At 44.6% G+C, this 24408-nt stretch overlaps 1 protein-coding gene across 2 annotated transcripts in view; it reads left to right on the top strand.

The window, feature by feature from the left end:
• Positions 1–2754: 2754 nt before the first annotated feature.
• Positions 2755–24408, top strand: part of LOC124009264 (ATP-dependent 6-phosphofructokinase, platelet type-like) — a 47385-nt gene continuing 25731 nt past the window's right edge. The window contains exons 1-8 of one of the 2 annotated variants that reach the window (XM_046320877.1): positions 2755–2979; positions 13014–13087; positions 14850–14927; positions 16512–16701; positions 16959–17124; positions 17297–17341; positions 17556–17664; positions 17864–17959. In XM_046320877.1, coding sequence (XP_046176833.1) covers positions 2886–2979; positions 13014–13087; positions 14850–14927; positions 16512–16701; positions 16959–17124; positions 17297–17341; positions 17556–17664; positions 17864–17959 — 852 coding nt within the window. In that variant the 5' untranslated portion in view covers positions 2755–2885. Of the gene's footprint in view, positions 2980–13013; positions 13088–14849; positions 14928–16511; positions 16702–16958; positions 17125–17296; positions 17342–17555; positions 17665–17863; positions 17960–18221; positions 18318–24408 lie in introns of both variants that reach the window. The other variant, XM_046320876.1, reaches the window with a different exon arrangement.

Genomic DNA, 24408 nt, shown 5'->3' with positions numbered 1-24408 from the left:
CTCCCTCATATCTCTCTCCTCCAATCTCCCCATTAACTCCTTCACAGTCTCTGCTTCGCTCACCTCCAACACCAGCACTGGTTCTGAGCTCCTCCTTGGCTCCTCACGATAAGCGGGGGGAGTTGGCTCAGGTCTGACTCCTGACTCTGCCACACTCCCCCTATGCCCCACCCCCCAAGAAAATTTTGGGGGTGCGTCTCGGGCTTCCAGCCGCTCTGCCGTGCTAGCTCCTCATAATGCCGCCTCTCTGCCTTCGCTGCCTCCAGCTCGGCTTTGGGGCGGCAATATTCCCCTGGCTCTGCCCAGGGTCCTTTCCCGTCAAGGATCTCCTCCCAAGTCCATTTATCCAAATATTGCAGCCTCTCCCACTGCTGCTGCTGCTGCTGCTCCTGCTGCTGTTGCTGCTGCCTCTGTTGCTGCTCCTGCTGCTGCCTTTGCTGCTGCTGCTCCTGCTGCTGTTGCTGCTGCCTCTGTTGCTTCTCCTGCTGTTGCTGTTGCCTCTGTTTACCACGCCGCTTGGTCCTTGGTTGGTGGGTGATTCTGTAAGGGTTTTCTGGTGAAAGAGAAGCGGACCAAAAAGCAGCATGGTGGTTATTCATGTTCATTAATTTATAAAGAAACTACACATGAGATAACTAACAAAAACAACAAACGTGAGAAAACCTAAAACAGTCCTATCTGGTGCAAACACAGAGACAGGAACAATCACCCACAAACACACAGTGAAACCCAGGCTACCTAAGTATGATTCTCAATCAGAGACAACTAATGACACCTGCCTCTGATTGAGAACCATACTAGGCCGAAACATAGAAATTCCCAAAACCTAGAAAAACAAACATAGACTGCCCACCCAACTCACGCCCTGACCATACTAACTAAATACAAAACACAGGAAATAAAGGTCAGAACGTGACAGGTGGGTCGTATTTGGGGTTTTGTTGACAAAACTAATGGCACTGTGATAGACTGCATCCAATTTGCTGAGTAGAGTGTTGGAGGCTATTTTGTAAATTACATCGCGGGGTAGTAAGTTTTAAGTTCCTCGGCGTACACATCACAGACAAACTGAATTGGTCCACCCACACAGACAGCATTGTGAAGAAGGCTGAAGAAATTTGGCTTGTCACCAAAAGCACTCACAAACTTCTAGATGCACAATCGAGAGCATCCTGTCGGGCTGTATCACCGCCTGGTACGGCAACTGCTCCGCCCACAACCGTAAGGCTCTCCAGAGGGTAGTGAGGTCTGCACAGCGCATCACCGGGGGCAAACTAACTGCCCTCCAGGACACCTACACCGCCCGATGTCACAGGAAGGCCATAAAGATCATCAAGGACAACAACCACCTGAGCCACTGCCTGTTCACCCCGCTATCATCCAGAAGGCGAGGTCAGTACAGGTGCATCAAAGCTGGGACCGAGAGACTGAAAAACAGCTTCTATCTCAAAGCCATCAGACTGTTAAACAGCCACCACTAACATTGAATGGCTGCTGCCAACACACTGACTCAACTCCAGCCACTTTAATAATGGGAATTGATGGGAATTGATGTAAAATATATCACTAGCCACTTTAAACAATGCTATTTAATATAATGTTTACATACCCTACATTATTTATCTCATATGTATACGTATATACTGTACTCTATATCATCTACTGCATCTTTATGTAATACATGTATCACTCGCCACTTTAAACTATGCCACTTTACATACTCATCTCATATATATATACTGTACTCGATACCATCTACTGCATCTTGCCTATGCCGCTCTGTACCATCACTCATTCATATATCTTTATGTACATATTCTTTATCCCTTTACACTTGTGTGTATAAGGTAGTAGTTTTGGAATTGTTAGTTAGATTTACTCGTTGGTTATTACTGCATTGTCGGAACTAGAAGCACAAGCATTTCGCTACACTCGCATTAACATCTGCTAACCATGTGTATGTGACCAATGACATTTGATTTGAGTAGATTGGACATGATTTATAAAGAAACACATCTGTCTACACAAGGTCCCACAGCTGACAGTGCACGTCAGAGCAGAAACTATACCATGTCCAACAAACTCCAAGATAGAATTGTGATGAGGCATATATCTGGGGATGGTTATACAACTATTTTTATAGTGTTGAAAGTTTCCAAGAGCACAGTGGTCTCCATCATTGGGAAATTGAAAAGAAAAACATGGAACTACCCAGACAGTCTATAACTGTCCGTCCGACCAAACTGAGCAACCGGGCAAGAATGACCTTAGTTAGGGTGGTGACCAAGACCACACTGATATAACTACAGGCTGAGATGGGAAAACCTGTCAGAAGGACAACCGTCTCTACAGCACTTTACTCAATGCTTCCTGTTTAGCTGTTCCTCGGGCGTGACTAGTTACCACAGCCTCAAAGGAATAAACCCCGCCTATTTATACAGTTTAAAAGTGATTTTAAACCTAAACATAACGTTTAACCTAACCTTAACCATACTGCGAACATTATGCCTAACCCTAACCTTAAATTAAGACCAAAAAGATCCAAGAAAAAAAAATCTATATTCAATTTGGACTTGTGGCTTTGGTAAGTAGTGGACACCTTCCTAGTCCCTACCATCTTGTCGCTGTAGTAGTTTCTAAGGACCCAATTGGTCAGAAAAGTTTGAGGAATATACGTGATGCAGTAATCTAATGGATAACAGCACTGTCAATTAATTAATTACAAGAGGAAAGCTCCCTCATAGGCTCACTGCTGCCATCGGGAACAGTGGGGAGATGAGCGTGTCGAGAGCAGGAAAAGGGGGCGTAATCACTTATTTTATTTCATAACAAAACACAACTACCGGTGTTCAGACATTATATTTGTGAAGGATAGACGAGGAGCCATGGCGAAGCAGCAGGACACAAAGAAATTATTTGAGGATCTCTCTGGCGCCGGGAAATCCATCGGCGTTCTGACAAGTGGAGGAGATGCTCAAGGTATCGATTATTGAAACAAGTGGATAAGAGTGATATATTGTATCAAATGGATTACAGTGTAATAACTACATGATACTAAACGGGAAACAAACTGTTGAGTTAACATTTTTACAAGTGTTGTCATTGTTTAGCCTAAAGGATCAATTTATCTTACAGTAGGCCTATTTGTTATCGTATGGTCAACAAAATTATGCAACAGATGATATGGTTTGTATTGACAACACTGACAGTCGTATAAACTATTTAACAGAAACATTTTAAATGTAGGGGCCTAACCATTCTTTTTTGAATTATTTGGAAGTTATGTTACAATATCTCGTCATTTAAAGAAATGTGATTATGCACTCTTATAACCGATAAAACACATGTAGCCTATAGGAGCAATAAGTTAAGAAACCGTCTTTGAGGTTACTGAAGCCTGCATTGCAGACTTCCAATCGTTGGGTAGATTACGTGGCGCAGAAATGTCAGTCTGCAGCTATCGCGCCCTGCATGTTAAAGTCTACATGCCAAGATTTTAGAGAGCAAAGATATAGACCTACACCTCAAATTCCATCATTGGCGCTTACCCAATATTGTAATGAATGTAACTTTATAGACTGTTGCAATGGCTTTCATCGTCGACTTCCCCTGTGCGTTAAAACAGGTCTTGTAGCGTGCATGACAGATGGGCAGACATCCACTTGAGTTGTGAGGAAGGGTGGGGGTCATGTACTGTAGACCAGGCCTACGTGAGGAGCGGGAAGTAGCGGGGTTTTCCCAATAATTTATATATAAACTAGATGTCCGATTGGGGGAGCTATGTTGAAGCCACCGGACCTCCTTCTTGGCACGCCCTACCTTGTAAAAAAATATTTTGGAATTGATAGAAATGCATTTATTAATGTCTACATTCGTTTTTGCCACACTTATTCTATTACAGACATCATACTTTTAAGTTATGTTATGTGAGCTAAGCATAAAAAAGGAAAATATATGAAAACATTTTCCTTAGAGTATACATTTTTGGAGATGACTAATGTTACTGGCCCCGCTACAACCAAAACATTGTTATGTTTGTTCTGTACATGTAATTTTGTTCTTGAAACGTTTAATTGAAAAACTGTAGAATTCCATTCATTCCTGTGGAGGACTGCTCCTACTGGGGAATGCCAATATGTCTGATATTTTGGTTCGAAGCCTCTCAATCCCCAGTCCAGGGTGTATAAACAGTTGAAGTTGGAAGTTTACATACACTTAGGTTGGAGTCATTAAAACTCGTTTTTCAACCACACCACAAACAAACTATAGTTTTGGCAAGTCGGTTAGGCATGACACAAGTAAATATTTCAACAATTGTTTAGAAACAGATAGTTTCACTTATAATTCACTGTATCACAATTTCAGTGGGTCAGAAGTTTACATACAGTAAGTTGACTGTGCCTTTAAACAGCTGGAAAATTATGTTATGTTTGGAGGAAAAAGGGGGATGCTTGCAAGCCGAAGAACAACATCCCAACTGTGAAGCAGGGGGTGGCAGCATCATGTTGTGGGGGTGCTTTGTTGCAGGAGGGACTGATGCACTTCACAAAATAGATGGCATCATGAAGATGGAAAATTATGTGGATATACTTATGCAACATCTCAAGACTGGGTCTTCCAAATGGACAATCAAATCAAATCAAATCAAATTTATTTATATAGCCCTTCGTACATCAGCTGATATCTCAAAGTGCTGTACAGAAACCCAGCCTAAAACCCCAAACAGCAAACAATGCAGGTGTAAAAGCACGGTGGCTAGGAAAAACTCCCTAGAAAGGCCAAAACCTAGGAAGAAACCTAGAGAGGAACCGGGCTATGTGGGGTGGCCAGTCCTCTTCTGGTTGTGCCGGGTAGAGATTATAACAGAACATGACCAAGATGTTCAAATGTTCATAAATGACCAGCATGGTCAAATAATAATAAGGCAGAACAGTTGAAACTGGAGCAGCAGCACAGTCAGGTGGACTGGGGACAGCAAGGAGCCATCATGTCAGGTAGTCCTGGGGCACGGTCCTAGGGCTCAGGTCCTCCGAGAGAGAGAAAGAAAGAGAGAATTAGAGAGAGCATATGTGGGGTGGCCAGTCCTCTTCTGGCTGTGCCGGGTGGAGATTATAACAGAACGTGGCCAAGATGTTCAAATGTTCATAAATGACCAGCATGGTTGAATAATAGTAAGGCAGAACAGTTGAAACTGGAGCAGGAGCATGGCCAGGTGGACTGGGGACAGCAAGGAGTCCTCATGTCAGGTAGTCCTGGGACATGGTCCTAGGGCCCAGGCCAGTTGAAACTGGAGCAGCAGCATGGCCAGGTGGACTGGGGACAGCAAGGAGTCATCATGTCAGGTAGTCCTGGGGCATGGTTCTAGGGCTCAGGTCCTCCGAGAGAGAGAAAGAAAGAGAGAAGGAGAGAATTAGAGAACGCACACTTAGATTTACACAGGACACCGAATAGGACAGGAGAAGTACTCCAGATAAACAAACTGACCCTAGCCCCCCGACACATAAACTACTGCAGCATAAATACTGGAGGCTGAGACAATGACCCCAAGTATACTTCCAAAGTTGTGGCAAAATGGCTTAAGGACAACAAAGTCAAGGTATTGGATTGGCCATCACAAAGCCCTGACCTCAATCCCATAGAACATGTGTGGGCAGAACTGAAAAAGCGTGTGTTAGCAAGGAGGCCTACAAACCTGACTCAGTTACACCAGCTCTGTCAGGAGGAATGGGCCAAAATTCACCTAACGTATTGTGGGAAGCTTGTGGAAGGCTACCCGAAACGTTTGACCCAAGTTAAACAATTTAATGGCAATGCTACCAAATACTAATTGAGTGTATGTAAACTTCTGACCCACAGGAATGTGATGAAAGAAATAAAAGCTTAAATAAATCATTCTCTCTACTATCATTCTGACATTTCACATTCTTAAAATAAAGTGGTGATCCTAACTGACCTAAAACAGGTAATTTTTTACGAGGATTAAATGTCAGGAATTGTGAAAAACTAAGTTTAAACGTATTTGTCTAAGGTGTATGTAAACTTCCGACTTCAACTATATAATGGGACATTTTTTCACCAAATATTTTTAATATAAGGTACGATCCTCGCTGTGCTTTGATAGGTGGGGGCAATGTACTGGTGGGGGTCATTAGCATATTTGGGGACACAGTCAAATATATGTATATTTGTGCCAACCATCAGTGGAAGTGTTGTTGCAGATTAAGTTTGAGGGTTATGCCAGTGCAAGTTGAGCACCTCATTTGACACTGTCTGTTCTGCAAATGTTGTAAGAGCATGTGTCACTAACAAGCTTCTCTGTAGTTATTGTGCATTTTCCAGCAATTTAACAGCAACCTGTTGTTAGAAGTTGCTGTGAATTTGTATTTTCTTAATTAACTGGAAAACAGTTGTCAGTAAGTTATTGTAAAATTCACAATAATTTACAGGCAACTGGCTGCCACGAGCAATACATGCCAGTAATGTTATGTGCCTTCACTGACTCTTTTGTTGACAACATGCAACATTACTTGCTAATTGGCAGCATACTGTGTAGAAGTGGCAGCCTATCATAATATTGCAGGCGTGGCATTCAGCTCCCATGAGAAGGAATATCATCCCAGTTAATGTGATCTGTTCTATTTTGCTCATAAACACGATCTTGTACACTGTCAGTTCTCCAGCCTTGTTAAAAGCTGACGTACACTACATGACCTTCAACCTTCTGGGAAGAGAACTAGTGAGGTTAGGCACTGATGTTGAGCGATTATGTAAGGCTCGCAGTCGGCGTTCCAATTCATCCCAAAAGTGTTCGATGGGGTTGCCCCTGTGCAGGCCAGTCAAGTTCTTTCACACTGATCACGACAAACCATTTCTGCATGGACCTCGCTTTGTGCACAGGGGCATTGTCATTCTGAAACAGGAAAGGGCCTTCCCCAAACTGTTGCCACAAAGTTGGAAGCACAGAATCATATAGAATCTCATTGTATGCTGTAGTGTTAACATTTCCCTTCACTAGAACTAAGAGGCCTAGTCCTAAACATGAAAAACCATTATTCCTCATCCACCAAACTACAGTTGGCACTATGCATTGGGGCAGGTAGCATTATCCTGGCATCCGCCAAAGCCAGATTCATCCGTCGGACTGCCAGATGACATTGTACATGGTGATTGCCCATGAAAACCCATTTTGTGAAGCTCCCAACGAACAGTTATTGTGCTGACATTGCTTCCAGAGGCAGTTTGGAACTTGGTAGTGAGTGTTGCAACCGAGGACTTGAGTACTCGGTGGTCCCGTTCTGTGAGCTTGTGTGGCCTAAAACTTCGCGTCTGAGCCGATATTTTTTCCTAGATGTTTCCACTTCACAATAACAACACTTACATTTGACCGGGGCAGCTGTAACAGGGCAGAAACTTGACGAACTGACTTGTTGGAAAGGTGGCATCCTATGATGGTGCCATGTTGAAAGTCACTGAGCTCTTCAGTAAGACCATTCTTCTGCCAATGTTTTGTCTGTGGAGATTGCATGGCTGTGTGTTCGATTTTATACACCTGTCAGCAATGGGTGTGGCTGAAATAGCCGAATACACTAATCTGAAGGGGTGTCCACATACTTTTGTATATATAGTGTATCACCCAACCCTACTCTACAGCTTTAAAGATTGTTACTGTGCATGGCCCTAATATTGTGGCCTTACTTATAGCCTTCAAACACAGTGTTATGTCTCTGTGTTTCACTGGCCTGATGTTTTTTACTTTGCTTGCTTTTATCTCGAATGGTCAGTAGTGCTGCAAAGAAGAGGTTGTATGCGTACACACGCCTGTGTTGTGAAATACACTGTATCCTGACTTCAACTGTACATCATTGGTTTTGCCTCTATGTGTCACTATTCCAAAGATTGTATAGTATATTGACAAGATAGTCAAGTGACCACTGTAACAATGGAAATGCATGTCCTCAAAGATGGAACGCAGGTGGGAGGAGGCGAGATCTGGCGGGACCTTTCTAGCCAATGAGAGGTCACATACAGGTGTGAACAACAGGCCATAGAGATAGAGGACTCATCTTTGTATCTGCCATTATAACGTCTATGACATTATGGGCATTTAAAGTATTCAATTTTCTTCTTCATTGGCTGATTGCTCCCAACTCATAGTAATCCCCACCCTGTTGACTACTTTAAAATGGCAATGTCCATGCTGAGACAGGTTATATCCATAATGAATGCTCTATCTATAGAACAGGTTCAACTTCACATGCATCCACTTATATCAGTCCATTCGTAACATTCATAACAACCTAACCATCTTCTATTTGATCAAGCAAATTAGCAATCTATTTGATCAAGCAAATTAGCAATAACAAAATGTGTTGACCAATTTTACACTCTTGTTGATCTCCATACAAAAATTCTTCACTTCTTGGGCTTATTTTCGTGGACAGATTTGGGGCAGAGTAAAACCTCTCACTTTTCCTCTTCCTCGAACTGACTATCCTCCTGAGACCCAGCAAAAAAAAAGGGTTGGGATTTTTAAAAATATATATATTTTTTTACACCACATAAGTGTTTGGGGTGGGAAAAACATCTCACAAAGAACATTAAAATAAATAAATAAATAAATATATATATATTCTATTTTATTTTAAATTTTCCATAAAATTATCTCAGTGGATCTCAGTTGATAATATGAAAAATGTAACATTACAGTAAATGTTGACAGTAGGTAGAAAACATCCAGATGAAAACTCACCAAACTGTTACTGAGATATTTACCTATTAGAAACAATTTGAATATCAAACTCACAAAAATTATAATTACACAATTACACACACTTACCATAAAATGTGCTAATTGTAATGGAAATGGTGATGGTTGCCATTTTGAAGAACCAGAAACAAAAAATGATCAAGGTGACACTCATACACATATGGTATCATTGAAAAACCCAGAATGTCCTCTCAAAGGTACAACAGGACCTATCACAGTGGCAAGTATGGTCTTAGAGATACGGACCAAAAATGAATGTCCGTTAGAGAGAACAGCTAAGGACTGTGGTAGTAATAGAGTAATAGTGACTCAGTCCATCATTGCTTCATGCCTGGCTGTCATCCAGTAACAATATTGCAATATCTGAATATGGACGGTCTTATTGGCATACAGGCTACAGTAGGCTGAGATTTCCACTGAACTTAGGATACTGTAGTAGGCTACATTTGCAATAATAGCCTATCTGTCATTGAAGTGTGACGTGGTGGGGAGTACAGTAGTGGGCTACCTTTCTCACCAGAGCACCAGTGACAGGAGCCTACAAGTTTCATTTATGATCATGTAATGACAATTCTAGCTCTCCACAATAGGGTTGGGCGATGTCAACCTTTGTCCTGTCGTGATTATGTACTCACTAAATATTGAGCTATACCTGGCCTGGGCAATCCCAGTCCTTGGGGGCCCGATTGGTGTCACACCCCCCCCCCATCCCTAGCAAACACAGCTGATTTAAACTATGTGCATTCTAAACTGAAGATCATGATTAGTTGACTATTGGAGTCAGGTGTGTTGGCTAAATAAATAAAATGAACACCTCTGGTAAAACCCCCATTGAGCTATAGCTCAAAATCGCATGCTACATCTGGACAAATCATGACCAAAGATATTGTTGTTGGAAGCCTGAGTAGAGGTTAAGTGCAGGCAAATATAATATTTATTTCTGGTGGAAATCCTGCATGGAACAGGTGCGTCTGTCTGTGTCTGCGTCTCGTACATACGATGGAGCAAAGTGACAGTCAGCTGATGAGGAACAGGCTGTTTTACCGTAGTGAGTTAGGTTATAAATAATGGGTGTTATAGAAACAAAGTCTACAGTCTTGAGAACTGGATAATAATTGCTTAGCCTCATCAGCCTGTTTTAATAGGCTATTGTTTGTTATATCACTCATAAAGCTGTGATTGAGAATAGCCTATAGACTCCGATTTCCATTATTTTTGAAAGCTGCAACTTTAGGAGAACAGTAACTTCTTAGGCTATTTGGGAAATTGGCTAGTTGTTCATAACTTTAATTTGTCTTAAATCCTTATGGAAAAAAACACCTTTTTATTTGATTTATTTCACCTTTATTTAACCAGGTAGGCTAGTTGAGAACAAGTTCTCATTTACAACTGCGGCCTGGCCAAGATAAAGCAAAGCAGTTCGACACAGAACAACATAGTTACACATGGAATAAACAAACATACAGTCAATTATACAGTAGAAAGAGTCTATATACAGTGTGTGCAAATGAGGTAGGATAATGAATGTGCAAGTAGAGATACTGGGGTGCAAATATGGAAAGGTGCAAAGATAAATACATAAATACAGTATGGGGATGAGGTAGTTGGAATGGGCTATTTACAGATGGGCTATGTACAGGTGCAGTGATCTGTGAGCTGCTCTGACAGCTGGTGCTTAAAGCTAGTGAGGGAGATATGAGTCTCCAGCTTCAGTGATTTTTGCAGTTCATTCCAGTCATTGGCAGCAGAGAACTGGAATGAAAGTGGGCCATAGGAAGAATTGGCTTTGGGGGTGACCAGTGAGATATACCTGCTGGAGCGCGTGCTACGGGTGGGTGCTACTATGGTGACCAGTGAGCTGAGATAAGGCGGGGCTTTACCTAGCAGAGACTTGTAGATGACTTGGAGCCAGTGGGTTTGGCAACAAATATGAAGCGAGGGCCGGCCATGAGAGCATACAGGTGGCAGTGGTGGCTAGTATATGGGACTTTGGTGACAAAACGGATGGCACTGTGATAGACTGCAATTCAATTTGTTGAGTAGAGTGTTGGAAGCTATTTTGTAAACGACATCGCCAAAGTCGAGGATTGGTAGGATGGTCAGTTTTACGAGGGTATGTTTGGCAGTATGAGTGAAGGATGCTTTGTTGCGATATAGGAAGCCAATTCTAGATTACATTTTGGATTGGAGATGCTTAATGTGAGTCTGGAAGGAGAGTTTACAGTCTAACCAGACACCTAGGTATTTGTAGTTGTCCACATATTCTAAGTCAGAACCGTCCAGAGTAGTGATGCTGGACAGGCGGGCAGGTGCGGGCAGCAATCGGTTGAAGAGCGTGCATTTGGTTTTACTTGCGTTTAGAGCAGTTGGAGGCCACGGAAGGAGAGTTGTATGGCATTGGAGTTTGTTTGGAGGTTAGTTAACACAGTGTCCAAAGAAGGGCCAGAGGTATACAGAATGGTGTCGTCTGTGTAGAGGTGGATCAGAAAATCACCAGCAGCAAGAGCGACATCATTGATGTATACAGAGAAGAGAGTCGGCCCGAGAATTTAACCCTGTGGCACCCCTATAGAGACTGCCAGAGGTCCAGACAACAGGCCCTCCGATTTGACACACTGAACTCTATCAGAGAAGTAGTTGGTGGACCAGGCGAGGCAATCATTTGAGAAACCAAGGCTGCCGATAAGAATGTGGTGATTGACAGAGTCGAAAGCCTTGGCCAGGTCGATGAATACGGCTGCACAGTAATGTCTCTTATCGGTGGCGGTTATGATATTGTTTAGGACCTTGAGCGTGGCTGAGGTGCACCCATGACCAGCTCTGAAAGCAGATTGCATAGTGGAGAAGGTACGGTGGGATTCGAAATGGTCGGTCTGTTTGTTAACTTGGCTTTCGAAGACCTTAGAAAGGCAGGGTAGGATAGATATAAGTCTGTAGCAGTTAGGGTCTAGAATATGTCCCCCTTTGAAGAGGGGGATGACCGCGGCAACATTCCAATCTTTGGGAAAAACATGTGATCACGTGATTTTATGTAAAGTTACTGTGACAACGTGAAGAAAACATGATCTCATTTGAAATAAAAGTGACAACATGGTGATGCAACATTTCAACATGTGATGCCATGCCAACTACACATGTGATGCCATGCCAACTACACATGTGATGACATTTGAGCACCTGAAAAGGCTGTGTCAAATGTTATTGAGAACATTTTATTTTCAAATGTATAATGGACATTAATTCAATCAGTCATCGTCCCCTGCAAGTGTTATCTAGTTCCGTTTGTGGACAAGAATGTTTTTAGAATGTTGTTTCATGGTCCCCTGGATAACTTGGGACTCAACCTCACAATCTCTTGGCCAAGTTTGTATCAGGCCAATGTGTCATCAGAATCCATCAGAATCCAGCTGCGGCCAATTTGCATAACCGCTCCATTCTGTAGCCTACCTTGCAAACTAAAGAATGCGGTACGTATATTTCCTCACATGATGTTAGTAAAAACCACTTGCAAGTCTTCCCTGCCGGAAAATATCAGTTTGTTCTGTATATAGGGGGATTTCTATAATGACTCACAGAACCATTGGCCAAGCTTCAGGAAATCTTCCAGTGGATTAATAACTTTTGAAGTGTTTATCATTATTAATCCACATTGAGAAATCTGTGCCATTCTCCATGTGTAGACTCATCTCCTTCATCTTATATCGTTACTGGTACCCTAGCATGACTGCTTGGCACTAGCCAACCCACAGTACCAGTATCAGTGCTTACAGTTTCATTGCAACTAAGATGCCAGTTTTTATAATCATTATGATCAGTTTACAGACTGTAAATGGAAAATGTATTAGATATTGAATTAATGCAATGACACATGGCCGATGACTATGCAAGCAACTTTCTCTGCTGGACAAAGCACCCCACTGGGCAAAGCTGTCAATTCAACGTCTATTCCACGTTGGTTCAACGTCATTTCATTGAAAACAACGTTGATTCAGTGGGACATCACTTTAATTTGGTTGATTTATCTCTGTGATTCATTCCATCTCCCTGATGAGTATTTTCAGTCTGGAGTCTACTGGATGGAATACGCAGTGCCATAGCCATTCATGTACTCCCATTTTTAATTCTCTCTCCAACCTCTCTCTCTCTCTCTCTCTCTCTCTCTCTCTCTCTCTCTCTCTCTCTCTCTCTCTCTCTCTCTCTCTCTCTCTCTCTCTCTCTCTCTCTCTCTCTCTCTCTCGTTGTGCAGGTATGAATGCTGCGGTCCGGGCTGTTGTCCGCATGGGTATTTATGTGGGAGCTAAAGTCTACTTCATCCATGAGGTGAGATCATGACAGACACTACTTGGGGGCTTGTACCATTCTACCACTGACACTGAGACAAATCAACTCTGGCAAGCTCTGTGTTCAGGGGGCAAAGCTATTCTTACAAACGAGGGTCATGAAAATGAGAAGTAAGGTTATTTAACATTTTGCCATGTCATGGGTGTTAAGTTAAGTTTTTTAAGTATCCCTATAGTTCTGTTTTTATGGGGCATTCACTCCGTTATTAGTACTCCTGCGCAGCAGTCTCGTTGTGGATGAACCTGGCCTGAGTGCAATGGCAACCATGTATTGTGCTAATATGGTTTAGTAAACGTTGTTGAACTGGAACCTTGTCGTTGTGTCATTTCGAGTTAACAATGGGGTCAGTCCTAAATGGCACTCTATTCCCTATATAGTGCATTACTTTTGACCGGGGCCCTTTATAGGAAATGGGGGCAGTTGATAGTGGGAGTAGTTTCCCAAAGATAAGTAGCTTCTTTAAGCGATAGTTCACCCAAATTACAAAATGACACATTGGTTTCCTTACCCTGTAAGCAGTCTATGGATAAGGTAGGACAGCAATTCATGTGTTGGTTTTGTTTCCCCAGCACTGTTTCCACATGATAACATTTTAGCATTTGTGGCACAAATCCCATTCAAGTCATGGGACTGATATAAGCATTTTTCGCGCATCATGTCTAAATCATTCAAAAGTATCTACAATTTATGGTGAAGCTCAACAAAGTCACTTAGATGATTTGAACATGATGCGCGACAAATGCTAATATTGGTCCCATGACTTGAATGGGATTTGTGCCACCAATGTTAAAATGATAGCATGTGGAAATAGTGGCAGGGAACTTTGCTTAAGTGTTGTTTATTGTTAGAGACTCTGGTGTTTAATGAGTGATGAAAGGCATTCCGTTGAGGAGGCTCACATCACACTCACTAGCTTTGTCCCAAATGGGACCTTATTCTTTATATAGTGCACTATTTTTGTCCAGTGCCCTATATAGTGCAATACTTTTAACCAGGGCCCATAAGGTCTCCTATTTTGTGCCCTACTTTTGATCGGGGCCCATCTGGTTCTGGTCAGAAGTAGTGCACTATTTCCTATATAGTGCTCTACTTTTGACCAGATTCCTATGGGTCCTGGTCAAAAGTAGTAAGAGGTGTTAGGTTCTATTATTAGAGTAAAAACTCAACAGACACTGTGAAAGCTCAAACCAAGTTTATTCTTCCCAGAGGGTCAATACAGCTGCATTCGACAAAGCCATGGTTCCACCTGTGGTAGTATACAGACCCCACTTTGGGTGGAGTCTCCTCGTTATCGCTACACATTGCATCATTATTGCTAGGCAGGGAGCTGAGTGATATTGGCCTTAAACGGTTCCTCACTGTCACGGATCCCTCCGGAACTTTCATCACACACACCTGTCCCCTATTCCCACTGATTAGTATTGGTATATATGTGCCCTTTGATTTCCATGGTCTTGTTGATTATTGTTACAATCTGTCTGACTCAATATAGGATGTAGGATTCCTTGAGTTGTCTACGGAGGCCAGTAGTGACAGTATCTATGATATTCTGTTGTTTACTTTTACAGGCAGTAGTTAGCATGATTTAGCATCGTCATCTCAAAGTCAATGTCAATATCCCTGATAGCAAAGCTGCATTGTAGAGTCAATGACTGATACTATGTAACAACATTATAAGTGGTGAAGATGTTCGGAAATGAGGAAATATAGGCCAATGTTAAGGTTTCTTTTCTCCTTGCAGGGTTACCAGGGTATGGTAGACGGTGGAGATAACATTGAAGAGGCATCATGGGAAAGTGTCTCCAGCATGTTACAAGTGGTAAGGAGGCAAAAGACTAGGGATTTCTTTAGAATTCCCATAGGCCATGTACAGTATACAATGCTAGGAATATGAGTTGAAAGTTATTCTGCTAGCTAAGAATAGCAAAGCACCCTTAAGCCAATTAGCCTGTTACCGACCCTTAGTCAACTTTTAGAAAAAATAGTGTTTGACCAGATACAATGCTATTTCAAAGTAAACAAATTAGCAACAGACTTTCAGCACGTTTATGGTGCAGGGCATTCAACACTTACGCAAATGTCTGAGAAAAATGTTTTATCAGAAAACTCTGGGGGCTGTTTTGTTAGACTTTCAGTGGAGCTGATGATTGACATTATCAATCATAATCTGCTGCTGGAAAAATGATGTGTTATGGCTTTACATCCCCTGCTATATTGTGAAGGAGAGTTACCTGTCTAACGGAACACAGAGGGTGTTCTTTAATGGAAGCCTCTCCAACACAACCCAGGTAGCCAGGCATTCCCGAGACCCCTTGCTTTTTAAAACCACTGGCACTGAGTAAAGCCTGTGTGTCTATGTAACAAAGAGCTGCAGTCAGTTTCAGAATGGGCAGCAAGAAATAAGCGAGTCCTAAATATAGAAAAAACCTAAAAGCATTTGGGACAAATCATTCACTAAACCATAAATCTCATCTAAATCTTGTAATGAATAATGTGGAAATTGAGCAAATTGAGGAGATTAAACTGCTCGGTGTAACCCTGGATTTGAACCGTTTTGGTCAAAACATATTGATGCAACAGTAGCTAAGATGGGGAGAGTTCTGCCATAATAAAGTGCTGCTCTGCCTTCTTAACAACACTATCAGCAAAACAAGTACTACAGGCCCTAGTTTTGTTGCACCCGGACTACTGTCCAGTCATATGGTCAAGTGCCACAAAGAGGGACATTGGCAAATTACAGTAGGATCAGAACAGAGCCCCTGGCTCAGGGTGGATGCAGAACGCTGCTTGTCTTTGTGAACATTATTGACATGTTGAAATCACTGAGCCCAGACATGTTTTATTGTATGTAATTGTGATTGGAACCAAGGATGTGTAGCTGCTACCTTGGCAGCTAATGGGGATCCAGAATGAAATCCAAATCCCAAATGGTATAAATATATTTGTGGTCCCAGACTTGTAATTCACAAATTGCATGTGACAGATGAGCGCAGCTGCATTTCTGCCTGATGCTAACAGAGTGGAAGGTGCCTTGTCATTGTGGATTCTGCATGAACCCGTTAGTTAATGACAACAACAAAACACACCACACAACACAAAAACAAAACTAAATGAGAGGTTGAATTAATGAGGCATATCAATGACTGCGGCAGTGCTCCATTGTGTCAGATTATGCCATCCATTGGTTTGGTCTAGAGCTTTGTGTTCCAACCGTCATCTGCCCATTCATCCAATATCCATCCATCCCTCCAGCTATCCTTCACCCATCTACCCAATCTTCCTTCATCTATCTATCCAACCTCAACCTATCCATCAATGAAATTGTCATCGATCCAACAATCCATCTTTCCAACTGTCATTCATCCATTCATTTGAATTCTTAGCTGTTGTGTTTTCCTGTCAGGGCGGCACAGTCATTGGCAGTGCCCGCTGCAAGGAGTTCCGCAGCCACGAGGGGCGTCTAAAGGCTGCCCACCAACTGGTTCTGCGTGGCATCACCAACCTGTGTGTGATCGGAGGGGACGGTAGCCTCACGGGGGCCAACCTCTTCAGAGAGGAGTGGAGCGGGCTACTGGAAGAACTTGTTCGACAGGGTAACTGAACGTTGTAGTCCATGTAGTGGACCAAATGTTCACGGTAATCTACTCGATCACTAAATTAGATAACTCATTTCCCACGTAAATTGCAAAGAAATGTATTTTCCCACATGATATGTAGTAAGACATGTATTACTAGGTATTACCAAAGTCGGTATACCACAGCCTGTATACAGCCATTCCACCTATGCGTGTACATTACTCAGTAGTAAAATCAGTGGGTTAAATTGTGGTCTTGTGTATCCTGTTTAAAGGTCTGATTGACGCGGAGGCTGCCCAGAACAACTCAGAGCTGCACATCGTGGGAATGGTGGGCTCCATCGACAACGACTTCTGTGGCACTGACATGACCATCGGGACAGACTCTGCCCTGCACAGAATCATAGAGGTGGTAGACGCCATCATGACTACTGCACAGAGGTACTGACAGAAACAGTATAGCAAGTGTATCCCAAATGGCACCCTATTCCCTATATAGTGCACTATTTATTTGGGAAGCATCCAGTGAATTTAATAAAGGGTACATATTACAGCTCAGTGGTGTTGTTTGTACACACTCAACCTTTACACAAACTTCTCTCCTTTCTCTCAGCCACCAGAGGACGTTTGTGCTAGAGGTCATGGGAAGGCATTGTGGGTATGGAATGACATTTATTTGCTGCTCTGACTTCCTGCTTTATTCTTGTGTATTTCCTTGCTGTAATTTAGCTATGGGCTCTCAGCGGTCTTGCTTTGAAAATGTTTGTTCATAATACATACAAATGGGTTTGTGTTTGCATGTAGTTATTTATAGTTTATTATATTCTAATGTGTGTGTGTTTGCGTGCGTGTGTGTGTATATGCGTGTGTAGGTACCTGGCTCTAGTCAGTGCTCTGGCCTGTGGGGCCGACTGGGTCCTGATCCCTGAGATGCCTCCTGAGGATGGTTGGGAGGAACATATGTGTCAGAAACTATCTGAGGTAAAACACACACACACACACGCACAGGTGACATCTGACATGTGCAGATGTAACAATAAACACATTTTAATCTATGCTTTACATTGAATGGGATGTACTGCTTAGTGATCACAAGTGTTGTAGTGTATTGTATTCCCTTGTATTCCCTTCAAGCAAAATCAACAGTGTTCATTCATGCAGTGTGTTTCTTAATGACCAGAGCCGATCCAGGGGTTCAAGGCTGAATATAATCATAGTTGCTGAAGGAGCCATTGACAGACAAGGAAAGGCTATTACTGTTGATAATGTCAAGGATGTGAGTACCTGAATATGCAACGAAGGGGGAACCAAAAGCAGGTCCGACAGATGCCTGAATAGCTCCATGCTTTACAGATGAAAGGAATCTGTACAGTGAAAGATAGAGAAAGAAAGAAGAGGTAGTAGACATCTCTGTTCTTTCTTGTTCTAAGGTAGGCATGCAGCTGTTTCAGCATAAACCGGGTCCAGCTTTTGACAAGCCAAATGCAAAACTTTTCTGTCATGTACTGCATATCTGTGCTTTGTTTGTATTCCTATAGAACCGTGCAGATAAGAAACGGCTCAATATCATTATTGTAGCTGAGGGGGCGATAGATTGCCACAACAAGCCTATCACTACAAACCATATTAAGGAAGTAAGTGCTATGAGAAGACCAGCCCAGCCCAGCTGTCTTGTACTGGTACAGTACTCATCTGCAGACCTGAGTTCAAATCCGGTTTAAAATCTTTCAAATACTTTGAATGTTTGCTTGAGTGGCAGATGGGTGGGGTTTGCAGTTTTGCGACTATTCTATTGTTACCAAGCGCCAGCCAAGCTCAATTAAGCCTAACTTAAGTATTTTAAATGAATTCAAATAGTTTTTGAACCCAGGTCTGGTACAGTACTCCTTTGTTTCCATGGTTCCTTCTGGTTGGACATTGTCATCTCTCACTCTCTCTGTCCCATTAACAACTGTACATGTTTTAACTCTGAAGTCTTTTCATGGACCTTTCTTAGTGATGTGAAGTTCTGTGAATTATACTCCTTCCTGTTTGTGCATTGCCACCTTGATCTTCGTCACCGCACCTAAGAACCTAGTAAGCATAGAATTACATATAGAACTTATAGGATCTCTGTGCCGGTAAGAGTCCTATACAGTACATTTTACCTGGGAGAACAGAAGAACAAGATTGAGTCCAAAGTGACACCCTATTCCCTATATAGTGCACTACTTTTGACCAGGACCCATTGGACTCTGGTTAAAAGTAGTGCACTATATACAGAATAGCGTGACATTTGGGACACAAAAGTGTTGGTGTTACATCTGATCCTGCCACGCCCTGTTCTGCTCATCCTGTTTCTCTCTGACCTGCCACGTAACAGTACGATCTGGCCAAAGAGATGAACCCAGCGGACTCAGATACTCTTCACCAAACCCTCTCTGGCCAAGGTGCACTGCTCGAGCAACATGACCAAGCCCTGAAAGCCCTTCTGGAGCACATCAAGGAGTTTTCACAGAGCCTGTCTGACCTACAGGGCTGAACCTTCACCCAGAGCTCACAACCAGTCCCAAGTCATTCTTCTCCGCCTCGTAAGCCGTTTCCAACTCCCGAGCGCTACTCTGGCAACCTCTGAGCTTGCAGAGCCTTTTTAGTATAATGTTCACTAGTATTTGAGCAACAGCCCTAATCTTATGCTAGCAAACATGCCACGATTTCCTTTCTGATTAGCTGCCTCCATGGAGCAGCGCTTTCCAGGGCCACAGCGGTGTGGGAGAGACAGTCCCCCATCTGCTTCTTCTACGATTCACAGAGGAGATGAAGAAAGTCTTTGACCACCTGGTCTGCGGTAAGGATGCGGCTAAACGACTCCTGTCCCTCCGTCAAAGCCACCATAGTGTTGCTGAGATGGCATGTGAGTTTCGCACCCTCGCCGCTGAACACGGCCGAAATGAGGAGGCCTTTCAGGGAGCATTCCAGAATGTGCTCACTGAGACCATCAAGGACGAGTTGGTGTCCAGGGATGAGCCTGATGGACTCGATGAATTCATCTTTCTCGCCATCCGCATCGACAACAGTCACCATGAGCGTCGGAGGGAGAGAGTAGGTAAGGTTGCATGCACCATAATATCTGCTTCAGCACATTGTCCTCCTTCTCCGACTGCATCCCTTTCCAAGGCACTTCTTGATCCTAAACCCATGCAGCTTGGCCAGGCCCGTCTCTCCAGAGGAGAGGCAGTGGCGAATCGGCGCTAGGAGCTGCCTATACTGTCGCCAGGTTGGTCACTTTGTCTCCACTGGTTCCCTGCGTACAGCAAGAGTGGGTAGTGGGGGATATACTGTTGAGCCAAATCGCCTGCCCATCTTCCCCCAGACCCCTGCTTGAAGGCAACCTTGTGTGGCAGAGCCAGGCTTTTCCTCACTCTGCTCTCATCGATCCGGGCGCTGACCGGAGCTTCCTGGACCGAGGTGTCATTACTCAGTTGGGTGTGGACACTGTCACACTCGATTCAACCCCTCAATGCCAATGCTCTCAACGGACAGCTCCTCGCCCGTGTCTGTGAGAGAACCGAACCTGTCATCCTGTCTCTCTGGAAACCACCAGGAAAAGATCAGTTTCCACATAATCGACTGTCCTTACTCCCCCTGGTTCTTGGCCATCCGTGGTTAAAGCTACACAACCCACAGATTGATTGGACTTCCGGAAAGGCAACCACTTGGAGTTCATTTTGTCACTCTAATTGTCTACATTCTGCCATTCTCCCTGCCTTTTCTGTGCCCCAGTTCATTCTAGAACCTCCGGACCTGTCATCAGTTCCTCCAGAGTATCACAATCTACCTCCTGTGTTCAGCAAGCACCCGCCTCATTGGCCTTACGACTGCCCCATTGACCTTCAGCCTGGAGGTCCTCTTCACAGTAGCCGGTTATTTAACCTCTCTCGCCCCGAGCAAGAGGTTATGGAGAGGTACATCCAGAATTCTCTGGCTGTAGGACTTATCAAGCCATCTTCCTCCCCGGTGGGTGCTGGGTTTTTCTTTGTGAAGAAGGATAAGTCACTGAGGCCGTGCATAGACTTCCGTGGGCTGAATAATATCACAGTAAAGAACAAGTACCTCTTGCCACTCATCAGCTCTGCTTTTGCCCCCCTCCATGGTGCCACGGTGTTTACCAAACTCAACTTCGAATGTCTACCACCTTATCCGCATAAGAGAGGGATCCACTGGATCACTTTGAGGAGTTGGTCATGCCTTTTGGTCTAACTCTGCTGTTTTCCAGAACCTAGTCAATGATGTGCTGAGGGATGTGATTGGACACTTCATTTTTGTCTATTTAGATGACATCCTGATTTTTTCCAAGGACCCTGAGGCTCACCAGCAACACTTTCACCAAGGACCCTGAGGCTCAGCAGCAACACGTTCACCAAGGACCCTGAGGCTCACCAGTAACACGTTCACCAAGGACCCTGAGGCTCACCAGCAACACGTTCACCAAGGACCCTGAGGCTCACCAGCAACACATTCACCAAGGACCCTGAGGCTCATCAGCAACACATTTGCCAAGTTCTTCAACGGCTGTTGGAGAATAAGCTTTTTGTTAAAGCTGAGAAATGTGAGTTCCATGCTGCTTCAGTGTCTTTCCTTGGTTATATTATTGCACAGGGACAGTTACGTATAGACCCAACCAAGGTCATGGCAGTCACAGAGTGGCCTGCGCCATCCAACCTGAAGCAGCTACAGTGTTTTCTGGGGTTTGCAAATTTTTACAGACGTTTCATCTGCAACTACAGCCGTCTGGCTGCACCACTCTCCCCTCCACCTCCACTCCATCCCAATGGACTCCTGAGGCAGAAGCATTATTCCTGGAACTCAAGCGTTGCTTCACCTCTGCCCCGGTCCTTACTTAGCCCAACCCAGGACTCCAGTTCATCGTGGAGTTGGACACCTCTGACACCGGGGTAGGTGCTGTTCTGTCTCAATGTTCCCACTCTGATCAGAAGGTCCACCCATGTGCATTCTTTTACCTCAAGCTCTCACCTGCAGAGGAATTTTGACATCGGAAACGGTGAACTCCTGGCTCTTGAGGAATGGTGTCACTGGCTGGAGGGCTCTGTACTCCCCTTCATTGTGTGGACTGACCATAAAAATCTGTCCTACATCCAGACTTCCAAACATCTGAACTCCCGGCAAGCCAGGTGGGCCTTGTTCTTCGGTAGATTCAATTTCACACTCGCTTATCGCCCCCGGTTCAAAGAATATCAAGCCTGATGCCATCTCCCGCCAGTTCACCACCGACAGCACGGGAACCGAGGCAGAAGCCATTGAGCGATCCACCTGCATCGTTGCCACCGTCACCTGAGAGATCTCGTCCCATATCCGCCAGGCTCAGCAGAACCAACCTGATCCGGGTAACGGTCCAAAGAATGCTTTGTTTGTTCCAGATTGTGTTCGCTCTGTTCTTCAGTGGGGCCATTCTACTCATCTCACCTGTCACCCTGGTATGAACCGGACCCTCGCCTTCCTGCGTCAGCGCTTCTGTTGGCCCACCATGGAGAGAGATGTCCGGGAGTTTGTCTCAGCCTGCTCAGTTTGTGCTTGGAATAAAACTTCCACTAAACCCACTTCCGGACTGCTGCGCCCTCTTCCCTTACCCAGTCGCCCCTGGTCACACATCGCTCTGGACTTCGTCACTGGCCTTCCCCCATCTAACGGTAACGCCGTCATCCTCACCATTATTGATAGGTTTTCCAAAGTGGCTCACTTCATTCCCCTCTCCAAGCTCCCGTCCTCCAGGGAGACTGAGGACCTGCTAGTATCCCATGTGTTTTGTCTGCACGCCATTCTCACTGACATCGTTACCGACTGGGGATCCAACTCCCAGGTATGGAGATCCTTCTGTTCAGCTCTTGGTATCAATGTCAGTCTTTCTTCTGGATATCACCCCCAGACCAACGGCCAGACCGAACGGGCCAACCAAGAGTTGGAGACTGCCCTACGCTGCGCTAACTTCTTCTTCCTGGAGCGCTCAGCTAACCTGGGTTGAATATGCCCACAACACCCTCACCAACGCCTCATCAGGTATGTCACCTTTCGAGTGTGCTCTGGGTTACTAACTCCCCTTGTTCCCCATCCAAGAGGTTGAGGTTGCAGTCCCCTCTGTCCAGGACCATCTGCGCTGTTGTCATCGTACCTGGAGGAAGGCTCGGGCTGCCCTTCTTCGTGCCTCCGACAGGACCCAGTCCCAAGTCAACCGTCGCCGGGTCTCAGCCCCAATCTACACATCAGGTCAAAAGGTATGGCTCTCATCAGAGGACCTGCCATTGAAGAAACTGTCCCCCCCAATTCATTGGTCCCTTTGAAATTGACCGTGTCATTAACCCCTCTGCTGTGCGCCTGAAACTCCCAGCCTCTCAGGATTCATCCTACCTTCCATGTATCCCTGATTAAACCTGTGTGCTCCAGTCCCGTCTCCTCCTGCAAGAGCTCCTCCACCCCCTCGACTCATCGATGACCATCCTGCCTATACCATCCGGCGGCTTTTGGATTGACGCGGTCGGGCTTGCGGCTGGCAGTACCTAGTTGTCATGCAGGTGAATGAGGACCCAAAAGCGACTTGGCGAAAACAGAGTTTTTAATCCAGTAAGAAACCTTACAAAACAAAAAGCATAATACTACTCGTAAAGACGAGAACAGACTGGAGACTTGATCGAGAACTGCAGGTTGCCTCGGGAAGGCACTTGAACCTAGCAGACTCAGACACCTGCTCACCACGCAGCATCTGAGGGAAACACGACACGACAGGGCAAAACATAGACACAGCACGGTGAATATTAGATGAGGATCCGACAGGGCAGGAACGGAAAACAAGGAGAGAAATAGGGACTCTAATCAGGGAAAAGGATCGGGAACAGGTGTGGGAAGACTAAATGATGATTAGGGGAATAGGAACAGCTGGGAGCAGGAACGGAACGATAGAGAGAAGAGAGAGCGAGAGAGTGAGAGAGGGAGGGGGAGAGAGAGGGATAGAAAGAGGGAAAGAACCTAATAAGACCAGCAGAGGGAAACGAATAGAAGGGGAAGCACGGGGACAAGACATGATAATTAATGACAAAACATGACAGTACCCCCCACTCACCGAGCGCCTCCTGGCGCACTCGAGGAGGAATCCTGGCGGCAACGGAGGAAATCATCAATGAGTGAACGGTCCAGCACGTCCCGAGACGGAACCCAACTCCTCTCCTCAGGACCGTAACCCTCCCAATCCACTAAGTATTGGTGACCCCGTCCCCGAGAACGCATGTCCATGATCTTATGTACCTTGTAAATAGGTGCGCTCTCGACAAGGACGGGAGGGGGAGGGAAGACGAACGGGGGTGCGAAGAAAGGGCTTGACACAGGAGACATGGAAGACAGGATGGACGCGACGAAGATGTCGCGGAAGAAGCAGTCGCACAGCGACAGGATTGACGACCTGGGAGACACGGAACGGACCAATGAACCGCGGAGTCAACTTACGAGAAGCTGTCGTAAGAGGAAGGTTGCGAGTGGAAAGCCACACTCTCTGGCCGCAACAATACCTTGGACTCTTAATCCTGCGTTTATTGGTGGCTCTCACAGTCTGTGCCCTGTAGCGGCAAAGTGCAGACCTCACCCTCCTCCAGGTGCGCTCACAACGTTGGACAAACGCTTGAGCGGAGGGAACGCTGGACTCGGCAAGCTGGGAAGAGAACAGAGGAGGCTGGTAACCCA

This window comes from Oncorhynchus gorbuscha, linkage group LG22 (genome assembly GCF_021184085.1).
Source record: "Oncorhynchus gorbuscha isolate QuinsamMale2020 ecotype Even-year linkage group LG22, OgorEven_v1.0, whole genome shotgun sequence".
Taxonomy (NCBI): domain Eukaryota; kingdom Metazoa; phylum Chordata; class Actinopteri; order Salmoniformes; family Salmonidae; genus Oncorhynchus; species Oncorhynchus gorbuscha.
Note: the sequence above shows the minus strand (reverse complement) of the source record. Positions and strands in the feature narration are given on the sequence as shown.